The sequence below is a fragment of the Myotis daubentonii genome, chromosome 5 (assembly GCF_963259705.1).
Source record: "Myotis daubentonii chromosome 5, mMyoDau2.1, whole genome shotgun sequence".
Taxonomy (NCBI): domain Eukaryota; kingdom Metazoa; phylum Chordata; class Mammalia; order Chiroptera; family Vespertilionidae; genus Myotis; species Myotis daubentonii.
In genome coordinates, this window is record NC_081844.1 from 4,489,267 (window position 1) to 4,503,721 (window position 14,455).

The window sequence follows — 14,455 nt, forward strand, 5'->3', positions numbered from 1 at the left end:
TTGAACTACTGTCGATCTGTGTAACAGATAGTAATGTTCTGCGCGAAATTCCACTAGACGGCCATTCCCTCCCATTTCCCCCGCAGCTCTGACTGCCAGTACACAGCACCCAGTGACCTACATAGAACTGTGTTCCATTCAGAAATGAAGGTTGTTTGGATATAGTAAAATGACCTTATTAAAATAAAACTCTTAGCGATAGGTGCCTTTAACGAATTTCCACATTTAATATACAATAAGGCTCACACATAACAGATATAATGGCATATAATTAAGAAGCATCATTGTTTTCTGACAAATTCATGGGTGTGCCCTTCTTAAAAACATAAATAGCTTATTTTCCATTATAATCTTTATGCCATCTTAAAGCAACCTTTAAATACAACATTCCCCTCGGATATGAATCAATCTCAGTTAGGTTTAATAAACAAAATCCCCACAGCCTTTAAGTCTTATTCCCCTTCACACATGATATGAAGGAAATGGTGGATGCTCATGCAGAAACGCTAGGAAGCCACCCCTGTTCCTGACTAGTAACTCGGATACTCGGTAACCACTGGTTACAGAGCGTCACCTTAAACCACTGCTCATCTCTGTCCACACTGTATACAAACTGAACCTGGTCACAATGCTCATTATCAAGCAAGAGTGAAATCAGGTGCAAATCAATCTCAACTCCTAGAAAAAATAATTGGTAGGTTATATCCACTGGCTGGCGACATACATAATTAACTAGGACACAAACCAGGCACCAAAATGCAGGTTCTAGTTCCCGATTTACAAAATAACAGCAAGCCCTCTTCACCACTTAACGTCAGTGAAAAGGAGCTTTCTTATATGATTTGAGAAAATAACGTTGTGAAAGTCAAATGAGTTAACGAATATAAATACATTCTGAAAAATGTAAAGCAGTTTATACATACACTGGGAGGAGCTTAGATATTTAAATACAGAGTGGGGCAAAAGTAGGCTTACAGTTGTGAGTATGCAAGTTTATTCTTGTGTTACATTTTTAATATATTTTTATTGATTTCAGAGATGAAGGGAGGAGAGATAGAAATATCAATGAGAGAATTGATTAGCTGCCTTCTGCACGTCCCCTACTGGGGATTGAGCCTGAAACCTGGGCATGTGCCCTGAGCCAGAATTAAACCGTGGCTTTCTGGTTCATAGGTTGACACTCAACCACTAAGCCACAGCGGCAGGGGTCTTGTGTTGTTATTATTACAATTTTCCATGCAAACTGTAAACCTACTTTAGTCCACACACTATATATTTTTATTTTTCAAATATTATTTTTCAGTATAAAATTTAAAACACCACTTGCAAAAGAATTCATTAAAATCCCTTATAATCATTCTACTTGTATTTTAACACCTTTCCTACCGCTCACGAGCTTGCCATCTGTTAAGGAACGCTCACGAGTTTTCTTGTTTTTCATGCGCCACCTGTTATGGACCTTAGATGTCAACACCCTGTCTTGTCCACATCGAATAAAGCAATCTCATTGGTGGAAACCGTGCAGGTCAGTCTACGAAAAACTATATAATTGCACGAACCCATAAAGCATTGCAGTTACATTGTATTTTGGTCATTCAAATAGTCTTCGTCTTCAAGTTCCTGGTGCTTTTAGAAAATGTTTTACGCAGTACCATACGTTAAAAAAGTACTAGGAACTTTAATTGTTTAATTGTTTTTGTAAATAAAAATGTGATAATTATTGAAAAACAACACCTAAAGTGCATTATGATCTGTAGTTATGATGATTTAAATAATGTGCAGTTTGCACAAAAACGTGCGGTCCCTGGCGTATGTCTTAGAGATTTCTATGCGGTACGAAAGGTGTTAAGAATAAAAATGCTATTTATTTTTAAAAGGTTGCATTCATCAAAAGAAATGAAGCATTACTAAAAAAAATCATGTATCTCAAATATTTTTAGATAATATTTAAAAGTATTCTATATAATAAAAACCTAATATGCTTATTGTCTCTCCGGCAGTCAATGATCGGAAGTTCAACCGCTCGCTATGACGTACACTGACCACCAGGGAGCGGCACGGTGCATGGCGGCCATTGGTGACACAGTGTTGGCAGTGTCGACGGCCCGACGACAGCTGGACTGCAACGGGATGGTGGAGCAGGCGAGCAGGCGGCACCAGGCCAAGGCGGGGTGCCAGATAGAGCTGCGGGGCTGCGAGGCTGGGGGTGCAAGCTAGGACCCAATCTCCACAGGCCACCCCCAGGGTCCCCACCTATGCACAAATTTTGTGCACCGGCCTGTAGTTTGAAATAAAGTATGCACAGTTAGCTTGTAGTTCTGTTTTAACATTTTCATTTAAAGAGACAACTTCTCCAGAACTTTACCTTACTTTCATGCAGCATCAAAGAAAGCAATCAGTGTGTTTTGGTCATAACTGTCCAGAATCTCCAGTAAAAGAGGTACTTTGGTTTTTACATTGGTGCCTTTGAACTTGAACTTATCTATAAAAAGATCGGTGATCATCCCTATAAAGAAAAGTTAATTTCCTGTCACTAAGTAGTTCTAATTAATGACACAGTATTTAATGAAAGTAAATGATCGCTTGGTATTTATTTCTAATCACCTGTAATTCCATTATTTATAAACGAATCTAAAAGGGTTGATGCTTTAAAAAATACTTATTTTGGAGAGATTTTAAGGCAAGTTTCAAAATATAAATCATTTGGCTAATAACTCTCTTAACAACTGGCTGTGGCTATGGCTTCAGGCAGTCCACTGCTGACCAGCTCTGAAATGCTCTTGGCACACAGGGCATCACAGGTGTTTGCCTTTCACTCGGGCTGACCAGATGACATAGCGTAGAGCAAGCAGGTCAAACTCGCGGCCCAGCCGCATGCGACCCACAACGAATATTTTGCAGCCCAGCCAATGTAACGGTCTGTAAGAAACGTGTTAATAAAAAGTTCATAACTTAATTTTTACAATAGCCTGTTATACATAATCCTATACTAATAAAAGAGAAAAATGGTAATTGGCATACGACCGATACCTTTTTCATTGGCTAATCAGTGAGATATGCAAATTAACTGCCAACTAAGATGGAAGTTAACTGCCAAAAAAGATGGTGGCTAATTTGCATATTGCAGGCAGGATGGTACAGTGCCATCAGAGAGCGGGTTGGGGGTGTGAGTGCCAGCAGTCGCCCAAGACCTGATCCCGCCTGTAGACCTGGACGCGGGCCGGCGAGGCGGCTGCGGCGTCCACCCGCACTCACGCCGCCAACCTGCGAGAGCGGGTAGGGGGCCTGAGTGCCAGCGGTCGCCCGGGACCCGATCACGCGGGCCTGCGGGGTGGCTGCAGCGGTCGCCTGGGACCCGATCCGGCCGGCAGACTTGGACGCGAGCCGGCGGGGCGGCTGCGGCATCTGCCTGCACTCACGCCCTCAACCCGGGAGAGCGGGTTGGGGGCATGAGTGCCGGTGGTCGCCTGGGACCCGATCACGCGGGCTGGCAGGGCCACTCGCCCCCAACCCGCTCTCCCGCCCGGCAGGGGACCCTCATTTCCCCCCATCACTGGTTCTGCCCCCAGCCCAGGCCTGATGCCTCTGTCAGAGGCGTCAGGCCTGGGCTGGGGTCAACGCCTGAGGCCTGCCAGTATGTGAGAGGGGGCAGGCTGGGCTGAGGGACACTCCCCCCCCCCCCCGACACACACCCAGTGCACGAATTTCATGCACCGGGCCCCTAGTTACTAATAACGAACTACAACGTTCACTAATGACTGATTACTATAATCGTGTTGCATTTATTTCCCTTACGCGCAGGTGCACCATTTCTCTCCACTAATACCAGCAGCGAATATTTTAGCAGCCGATGACCACGTCATTAGTCTTGTACTGACTTGTTGGGTGTGCGTAATAGGAAATATTTCACTTTCAGAGAACAAGGAAAAATAGGTTTATTTGCATTACCCTTATTAATTAGTGTAGTTATTCCATGTCTGGTAAGTTAATGTTCAAGAAAAAATTTAATTTTTATTAAAATGTATTATTTTATGTTAATGATGACTCATTTATTTCAGCCCTTTGTATTCAGCAGGTCTCTATCGAAATAAACATATGTTTCTATGAAAATTGAAGCTTTTGTTTTTTTGTGGCCACATACACTTAAACCTTGTTTATTGGGCCCGTGTTAGCCTTTGAGTTTGACATGCTTGCTGTAGAGATTCAGTTCTCAACAGGTTTATTTAGATTAAAATATTCCACCCTAGCCAGTGTGGTTAAGTGATTAGAGTGTCAGCCTGTGCACCAAAGGGTTGTGGGTTCGATTCCCAGTCAAGGGCATGTACCTGGTTTGCGGGTTTGCTCCCTGCCCCCAGTTTGGGACTGTGTGGGAGACAACCAAACTATGTCTCTCTCTATCTCTCCTTCCTTCCCTTCCTCCCTCTTTCCCTTCTACTTTCTCTGAAAAAAGGAGTGGAAAAAATATCCTTGGGCGAGATTAACTAACTAAATTTCCATCTACTAGTATATGTGGACCATTCTTGGGATTTAACCTAAAGGCAAACATTTTTAGGTTCAAAGATCTGGGCACATTATTGCACCTTTAAGTTCTCTTATATGTACAATGGGGTTTACTCAAGCTGTCAGTCCTTTATCCAAAACCCCAGCTACAAGAGATACTTGAGAATTTTTCAGTTTAGAAAGACAATAAAAGGAATACAGCATAGATGGCGTAACATCCAAGGGGGTAAACAGAGCAACGTTTCTGCAATAAAATACACGGATAAACAACCACACTAGGTGGAATAAAAAAGACTATAAATAACCTCATGCCAGTTTAAGTGAAGTTTTGCCATTACATTAATTCAGACCAAGTCAGATTTGATGCAAAATTAATTATAAAAAGCGTTGCTTTTCAAAGCTTTCTGGGTTTTGGATTGGTGATGAGCGATGCATCTGCGAAGCGGCTATAAGGATGAACGATCGTGTGCCTGCCGTTTAGTAAATACTAAGATATTAGGTCTTATTATTACAGCTTGTGAGCAAGTCTCTGGGTATAAAATGAACTCATTGCGCAGGCTGAAGGGTCAGGGTAGGCTGATGACACCAATTAACTACAGAAGACTTGACACAGAGCAAAAAGCAGGAACCGGGGGAGAGGCGGGCTGAGAGGAGGCCCTGCAGGCTGTGTCGCTTCCTACCATGTGACAGCAAATGCTTTGGTCTCAGACTTCCCACTTAAAAATGAGAAATGGAGACATCATCTACCTTGCAAAGCTGTGCGAAGGATTAAATGTTGCCCGGAGCCATTCCATCCTTGCTGTTTCAAGGGACCTGGCATATATGGCATACTGTTCTTAATATGTTTGCTCACCTTATTGGCACTATGTGTTTTAACCAAGGTCACCTCTCTGAGAAAGGTTGTTTCCCCAGGTAGGGATTTTCCCCTGAAGTTAGGGAGGGAATAAAACCCCTTAACTAAGTGCCAGGCAGGTAATTAATCACTTTAACTACGAACAATCATGCTTAAGCTGCATAATCTTTACTCCCTGGAATGGAGATAAGAAACGCCCTAACCTTTGGAATAGAGATTGACAGGATTGGAATCAACTGGTATAAATACAGATGTAACAAGACAACAGGACACAGAACCTAGACACAGAACCTAGACACAGAACCTACACAGAACCTAGAGACAGAAGAACTTCGCTGGAGAGAACATGGCAAAAGATCCTGGACAGAAACTGGACACAGACCTAGAGACAGAACCTAGCGAGAGAACCTGGCTGAAGAACCTAGAGACAGAACCTGGCTAAAGAACCTGGAGAGGACATGGCAAGAGATCCTGACTAGAACCTGGTGACAGAACCTGGCTGGAGAAACTGGAGAACCTGGCTGGAGAACCTAGCAAGAGAACATGGACACAGAACCTGGCTGGAGATCCTAACCAGAACTTCACTGGAGATCCTGACCAGAACTTGGCTAGAGATCCTGGCTAGGCTGCTCATCAACTGAACGCTGTCTCTGTTTAATTCCTTCTTCGCCGACTCCGTCCACACCTTTGGGGACCCCTAGACCTGCTGGGGTTGGACCCCAGCATATGGCGCCCGAACAGGGACCCCTAGGTAAGCGCCCTGCACTCGGGACGGATGGGACTCCACTGTGGAAGAGGGTGGATAGTCTTCGCCGACTCCATCCACACCTTTGGGAACCCCTGGAACAGGATTCCCCTAGGTAAGCGCCCCCACCCCATTGAGAACCCCACACTTTGGACGGATAGGACTCCACCAGCGTACTGCAGACCCCCCTATAGAGGATAAGTACGGTAAGAAGGTGGATAGCAGAGAACTTAGATTGAGAAGATGTGCCATACTGAGTCCAAAGAAAGAAGACTCTGTATTGATCATTTGATTAAGAAGATGTGCCATACTGAGTCTAAAGAAATAAGACTCTGTATTGATCTTTTAACACATATGCTTGCTAGCAGAGGAATTAAGGTTACTCCCAGTCAGACAGAACGTTTTATATAAGAAGTATGTCCATGCTTTTCTGAGGAAGGATAGGTAAATGTAAAGGCATGGGAGAAGGTAGGCCCAAGGAGCCTTATCCTTAACCCCACTGCAGCCTTTCCACCCCGGGAAGTGCAGGATTGGCAAGCTCTCCCTGGGGTGATAGATCAGGACTCAGGTAATAGCGGAAAGCGCCAATCCTACTCTTAAAATGGATATAAGAGAGCATTTGGGGGTTTTCTTTTTAATGCCTGCTTTTAAAAAATAAAAAAGGGGGAATTTGCCGGGAGCCGGTCCATCCTTGCTCTTTCAAGGTACCTGGCATATATGGCATACTGTTCTTAATATGTTTGCTCACCTTCTTGGCACTATGTGTTTTAACCAAGGTCACCTCTCTGAGAAAGGTTGTTTCCCCAGGTAGGGATTTTCCCCTGAAGTTAGGGAGGGAATAAAACCCCTTAACTGAGCGGAGAACCAAGATGGCGGCATAGGTTAACGCCGGAGTTTGCTGCTTTGAACAACTACTTCAAAAGTAAAACTAAAAGACGGAAGGGACATCACCCAGAACCACAGGAACGCTGGCTGAGTGGAAGTCCTACAACTAGGAGGAAAGAGAAACGCATACGGACACTCAGAGGAGGCGCAGTGCTGAAGTCAAATTCTGAGGTGCGGAGTGCGCGGAGCAGGCTGGCGGCGGAGGGCGTGGTTGTTGTTTTCAATCGGGAGAGAGTCGCAGACTCTGAGCTCCAGATACAGGCAAGTCTTTAGGGACCCAGACTCAAACGGGAGAAACGGGACTGTCTGGCTTCGGTCAGAGCGAGTGCAGCTTTCTCTCCCAGCTTTGCAGCGGGTGCTGGGACTCAGAGAGGCAGAGCCCCTGGGGACAGGACTGAGAGCCGCCATAACTGCTCTCTCCGGCCCACCCTGTTGATCCTGTGCGACCCGCCCTACCCAAGTCCTGCACAGAGGCATTTGCCGGATAGCCTCAGGCAAAGGCTAGATTAGCACCTCCCTAGAGGACAGAAGTTCTCTCACTGCTGACACAGCTGATTCTCATAGCCACTTGGCCTGGAGGTCAAACCCTCCCTGGGATTAGCTACAACAATCAAGATTTATCTATAAGACTGAGAACAAAGACCACTAGGGGGTGCACCAAGGAAGCATAACAAAATGCGGAGACAAAGAAACAGGATAAAATTGTCAAAGGAAGATATAGAGTTCAGAACCACACTTTTAAGGTCTCTCAAGAACTGTTTAGAAGCCACCGATAAACTTAATGAGATCTACAAGAAAACTAATGAGACCCTCGATGTTATATTGGGGAACCAACTAGAAATTAAGCATACACGGACTGAAATAACGAATATTATACAGACTCCCGACAGCAGACCAGAGGAGCACAAGAATCAAGTCAATGATTTGAAATGCGAGGAAGCAAAAAACACCCAACGGGAAAAGCAAAATGAAAAAAGAATCCAAAAATGCGAGGATAGTGTAAGGAGCCTCTGGGACAGCTTCAAGCGTACCAACATCAGAATTATAGGGGTGCCAGAAGATGAGAGAGACCAAGATATTGAAAACCTATTTGAAGAAATAATGACAGAAAACTTGCCCCACCTGGTGAAAGAAATGGACTTACAGGTCCAAGAAGCGTGGAGAACCCCAAACAAAAGGAATCCAAAGAGGACCACACCAAGACACGTCATAATTAAAATGCCAAGAGCAAAAGACAAAGAGAGAATCTTAAAAGCAGCAAGAGAAAGAAACCGAGTTACCTACAAGGGAATACCCATACGACTGTCAGCTGATTTCTCAACAGAAACTTTGCAGGCCAGAAGGGAATGGCAAGAAATATTCAAAGTGATGAATACCAAGAACCTACAACCAAGATTACTTTATCCAGCAAAGCTATCTTTCAGAATTGAAGGTCAGATAAAGAGCTTCACAGATAAGGAAAAGCTAAAGGAGATCATCACCACCAAACCAGGATTATATGAAATGCTGAAAGGTACCCTTTAAGAAGAGGAAGAAGAAGAAAAAGGTAAAGATACAAATTATGAACAACAAATACACATCTATCAACAAGTGAATCTAAGAATCAAGTGAATAAATAATCTGATGAACAGAATGAACTGGTGATTATAATAGAATCAGGGACATAGAAAGGGAATGGACTGACTATTCTTGGGGGGGAAAGGGGTGTGGGAGATTCGGGAAGAGACTGGACAAAAATCGTGCACCTATGGATGAGGACAGTGGGTGGGGAGTGAGGGCGGAGGGTGGGGCGGGACCTGGGAGGAGGGGAGTTATGGGGGGGAAAAAAGGGGAACAAATGTAATAATCTGAACAATAAAGATTTAATAAAAACAAACAAACAAAAAAAAAAAACCCTTAACTAAGTGCCAGGCAGGTAATTAATCACTTTAACTACGAACAATCATGCTTAAGCTGCATAATCTTTACTCCCTGGAATGGAGATAAGAAACGCCCTAACCTTTGGAATAGAGATTGACAGGATTGGAATCAACTGGTATAAATACAGATGTAACAAGATAACAGGACACAGAACCTAGACACAGAACCTAGACACAGAACCTACACAGAACCTAGAGACAGAAGAACTTCGCTGGAGAGAACATGGCAAAAGATCCTGGACAGAAACTGGACACAGACCTAGAGACAGAACCTAGCGAGAGAACCTGGCTGAAGAACCTAGAGACAGAACCTGGCTAAAGAACCTGGAGAGGACATGGCAAGAGATCCTGACTAGAACCTGGTGACAGAACCTGGCTGGAGAAACTGGAGAACCTGGCTGGAGAACCTAGCAAGAGAACATGGACACAGAACCTGGCTGGAGATCCTAACCAGAACTTCACTGGAGATCCTGACCAGAACTTGGCTAGAGATCCTGGCTAGGCTGCTCATCAACTGAACGCTGTCTCTGTTTAATTCCTTCTTCGCCGACTCCGTCCACACCTTTGGGGACCCCTAGACCTGCTGGGGTTGGACCCCAGCATATGGCGCCCGAACAGGGACCCCTAGGTAAGCGCCCTGCACTCGGGACGGATAGGACTCCACCGTTTAGAGGGTGGATAGTCTTCGCCGACTCCATCCACACCTTTGGGGACCCCTAGACCTGCTGGGGTTGGACCCCAGCAAAATATGCCACCTGATTACGAAGATGCTATAGGTAAACTGGTGTGCTATGCACAGAGCTCATGTAATGATGGCAAAACAAAAGTTTTTTTAAGCTGCTCTTTCCAACCCACTCTCGTTACTTTCAATATAATTTGTGTAACACCCAATTTCTACCACCAAAGCAAAATGAGTTTTGGGTTGACATAGCACACATATATCCCTTATTATGCTATAATTATTAAATGTTGCATGTTGATTTTCACAATAGCAACAAAGCCTGAAAATTACTGGTGTGAATTATAGCCTAAACTATAATGCTTCATAAGTTATATTCATTTCACACCAGGTTCCTTCATATATGTAAGTCTATTGCATTAAACTTATTTTACTTCCTAATTTTACTTGCATTTTATCGAGTAAAAATGTTAAATAGTAGGTCCAGCTGGTATGGTCCAGTGGTTGAGTGTTGACCCATGAACCAAAAGGTCATGGTTCAATTCCCAGTCAGGGCACCTGCCTGAGTTTCGGGCTCGATCCCTAGTAGGGTGTGTGCAGGAGGCAGCCAATCAACGACTCTCTCTCATCCTATCTCTCCCCCTTCTCCCTTCCCCTCTGAAATCAATAAAAAAGTATTTAAAAATAGTAAATATTAGAACAAACTTGACAAAATTAATATTGTAAGCAACAAATTGGCTGTCATAGGTTCGTGATTGCTGTAATCTTTGCTTCTCCCCTGCCCAGTTTCTCTCAAACAGCCAGGAGAACGGAGACATGGCAGGTATTCTAACAGCCCACTAACCATAGAGCCTCTCCAGGTGTGCCGGCTGCTTCTTGTACTCCTCCTGCAGGCGCTCTGCCTCCTCTAGAATGCAGCGATATTCTGGTATCAGGAAGTCTGTATTTCCTTCATGAACCTGCAATTCCTTATTTTAAATTAAAAACAGAAGACACTTAATGTTTAAATTCAATCCAGTGTAGCTTTAAAGTCTTTACAATTTTAGAAATCCCATCACAACAGAATAATGATCATGAGTCCAAGACACATACACTTACTTTTAAAGCATCAATTAGCTGCACTTTCTTAGCCAAAAGCAACTGGTACTCCAGCTTTGGGTGGATGAGCTCGAGAGTGTGCTTTACTGACATCTCATTGATCTCTAGAAGGAGTCGAGCCAGACGCAGTTAGAAAGTCATTTTGATTAGAAACATTCTTATTGTAACAACAACCAAAAAAAAAAAAAGATTTTTCTTTCTTTACCGTATGAAATGTTGAGGTTAATTTTCTTTTTTGTAGCTTCTTTAGAGAGCACATCTTTTAGGATGGAAATAGTTGAAATGTTGTCAGATTTAAAAACTCCTTCTCCTTTTCTACAAAATTAATATATATTTTTTAAAAGACAGCTTTAGAAGGAAATACACCCAGTTAATACATATTTTGTAACTAGTGTTTAAATTTCATTTGATTATAGATTTCTCTATATATACATCTCATTATTAATAGAAAGCATATTTAAATGTGTAAACTTTTACTGTTATATTAATTCAAGTTCTGACATACTTGTAAAACTTAAGAAAAGCTGTCAGATATGTCTCCTAAAGATAGGTGACGTCATAATATGTCCTTCATTTAAAACAGCTTTTGTGTTTTCACAAGTAAAATTCCAACAGCTGAGCCTTCATGTATGTGAACTGGAGGTGCTTACTTGCACGGGTACGTTTTTCTCTGATGCGCTCACGTACATGACAGCATGCCCCCAGCTGCATCCTGAGGCGGACAGCGAACCTACGAGTAGCCTCTTCTGTTGGTCAGGCCGGGGGCATCCATCCCACGTCTACGGTCGCAGGACCTTTTTCCTTTGGGGAACGAGTCACTCCCTCTCTCACCTTCTCACCCCATGGACTTCGCTGGCCCTGGCCCAGCCCGTTTCTGGGACTTCAGGAGGAGCGGTTAGCAGTGCATTCCACACCACGGACCACGCGGGTCACGGCGCAGCAATGGCACTCAATCCTGGGACTTTTCTTACTGGAACTAGTGGGAGAGAGACTCCATGGGAGCTGACAAGATACGAAGCTGGATGGCACTGCTGCCACCAGGCTGCACAGGACGGCCCAGGGGACAACACAGAGCCGCGCAGCGGGGAGAGCCGCCTCCGTGACGCCAGTGAGGGCGCTGGCCGCGTCCTGAGGTCCTGAGGTCCAGGGCTGCGCGCTCTCACGGTACAGGCGCTGGGAATTCCCATTTCCAGGTTAAGCCCTTTGTGCTGGTTCTTTTTTCTGATGACCAAACATTTCCGTTTCCTAGTTAACATCTACCATTTTCATCATTTAATGTGCCCTTTGGTTTGGCTTTCATACACACAAATAGTTTGTATTGACTAGTTATAGGCAAAGACTGACTTCTTTCTTCTAGAAAGATGAGTAATACATACATACAATTTGGATCCCAATTATAGTTTAGAAATCATGAGACTTTTCACTGGTCTTTAATTTTAACTGATGATATCTACTATTTAACACACAGCACCTGACACTGTGGGTAACTTGCATGGCTTGTTTTCTTTTAATCACCACAATTCAGTGAACATGTGCTATTATTTCCACTCCTCAGAAGAGAAAACTACAGGTCAGCGAGGGAAGTAATCTCAACAAGGTCACAGAGCCAAGAGTCACACCCAGGTAGGGCTGCTCCTTCCATACAAACGCATTTCACTCAGATCCCTAAAAACACTTACTGAGAACCACTATGCTCGGCCAGGTGTGAGGCACTTGGAGGGTTCATACAAAAATAATTAAGAAATAGACTCTGGCCCTGGCTGGGTAGCTCAGTTGGTTAGAGCATTGTCCTGATACTCTAAGGTTGTGGGTTCGATCTTGGTCAGGGCACATATAAGGATCAACCAATGAATGTATAAATAAGTGGAACAACAAATCAATCTTCCTTCCTTCCTTCCTTCCTTCCTTCCTTCCTTCCTTCCTTCCTTCCTTCCTTCCTTCCTTCCTTCCTTTCTCTCTCTCTCTCTCTCTCTCTCTCTCTCTCTCTCTCTCTCTCTCTCTCTCCCCCTCTCCTGCCCCTCCCTCTCTGAAATCAATAAAAATACAAAAATTAAAAGAAAAGAAATAGACTCTGCCCATGAGGAGCTTATAGTCCAATTTATAGATACAAGCTCACATAAAAACATTATTATATACTTCAAATAAATAACAATAAATACCTAAGGAAGGTAAGAATAAAATGCCATGGGAATAGAGAAGAGAATCAAGAAAAACTTGAAAGCGTAGCTATGAGTTGGGCCTTGAAGAATAAGTGGAGTGTGACTGATAAGGGACGAATATTAAAGGACGCAGAGTGGTAAAGAGCAAAGATATGCTATTACACAAATATACACGCTGCTGGCCTCGGCAGCACACAGACCAAAAACATGCACTATGCCAGGCACGTGGAATTGTCGGCTATGCCTGAGCATGAAGTTCGCTGTAGGACTTCAAACAGGCGCCATGCATTGTTCCAGGTTTGGACACAGATGAGGTCCTGGAAGGTACAGTGAAACAGCTCTGAGGACTGATCTGAAACCAGTTAGATTTCTGGAGAGCTCCAGCTCCCAATGGGCAGCTTCCAGGATCAGCATCTACAGCTCAGCTGGGAAGCAGAACCGTTCAAGAACCTGCTTAGGAAAAGAACCCCTAAGAACAGAGACCAGGAGAGGAGAAGCCACCCAGCCCCTCCACATAAAACAAAATTAAAAAAAAAACAAAAGATCAAACAAAGAACAGCTACAGCTGAAGTGGGGGTGAGGCTCAGAGGAGAAATCCCCTGAGAGAAGGCAGTCACCTCACGCTCAGCAGAGGAGCGAAGGAGAGGAAGGTCGGCTTCTCTGTGCTCAGACCAGGCCCTGAGGGAGCCCCGCAGAGGAGCGGGAGGGAAGGCCCGGCGTGCAGCCAGCCACCGCCCCTCCTGACACACCGGCTTCAAAAGCCCCATGGTCTCAGCTGCCAAGTTCTGAGCCATTTCCTCTCTTTGCATACATTTGGGAAGGACTGTCACACTTGCAGTGTCTTCCTATTGAGGACTGTGCAATATATTAATTACCCAACTGAATCTCAAGTCTTTTATGTCAATAACATTTCAAAGTTTCATCAAGTAACTTCTACATATTTCTTTTTTAAAAAATATATTTTATTGATTTTTTACAGAGAGGAAGGGAGAGGGCAAGAGAGTTAAACACATGCATCAGCTGCCTCCTGCACACTCCCCACTGGGGATGTGCCCGCAACCAAGGTACATGCCCTTGACCGGAATCGAACCTGGGACACTTCAGTCCGCAGCCGACACTCTATCCACTGAGCAAAACCAGCTAGGGCTATTTCTTTTTTTTAAATTTAATTAATTTATTTATTCATTTCAAAGAGAGAGGAAGGGAGTGAGAAAGAGAAATATTGATTTGTTGTTCCACTCGTTTCTGCATTCATTGGTTGACTCTTGCATGTGCCCTGACCAGGGATCAAACTCGCAACGTTGGAGCGACAGGGCAACCCTCTAACCAACTGAGCTGCTGGTCCAGGGCCATGGGAATCTTTATTCAATCATTTTTAAAAATGCATTAATCCTGCTTGTTTTTCAATAGATTCTCTTGAATAGTATAGGTTTCAAATCTATTATTTACAAATTGTTCCTGCTTTAAAACGAAGAAAATGTAGAAGCTCATTTATAGCAAAACGCTTGTGCCCTGGCTGGCTTAGCTCAGTGCTGAGTGTGGATCCACGCACCAAGAGGCCAGGGCACAGGCCTGGGTTTCCGGCTTGATCCCCAGTAGGGGGCATGCAGGAGGCAG

At 44.1% G+C, this 14,455-nt stretch overlaps 1 protein-coding gene across 3 annotated transcripts in view; it reads right to left on the reverse strand.

Annotated features, from left to right (window-relative positions):
- Window positions 1-187: 187 nt before the first annotated feature.
- BBS7 (Bardet-Biedl syndrome 7) overlaps window positions 188-14,455 on the reverse strand; it is a 48,615-nt gene continuing 34,347 nt past the window's right edge. For 2 of the 3 annotated variants that reach the window (XM_059695597.1, XM_059695598.1), the window contains exons 16-19: window positions 10,885-10,994; window positions 10,680-10,783; window positions 10,426-10,549; window positions 2,317-2,506 (exon numbers count right to left, since the gene is read on the reverse strand). In XM_059695597.1, the coding sequence (XP_059551580.1) occupies window positions 2,373-2,506; window positions 10,426-10,549; window positions 10,680-10,783; window positions 10,885-10,994 (472 nt within the window). In that variant the 3' untranslated portion in view covers window positions 2,317-2,372. Of the gene's footprint in view, window positions 1,363-1,837; window positions 2,279-2,316; window positions 2,507-10,425; window positions 10,550-10,679; window positions 10,784-10,884; window positions 10,995-14,455 lie in introns of those variants that run through there. The other variant, XR_009452901.1, reaches the window with a different exon arrangement.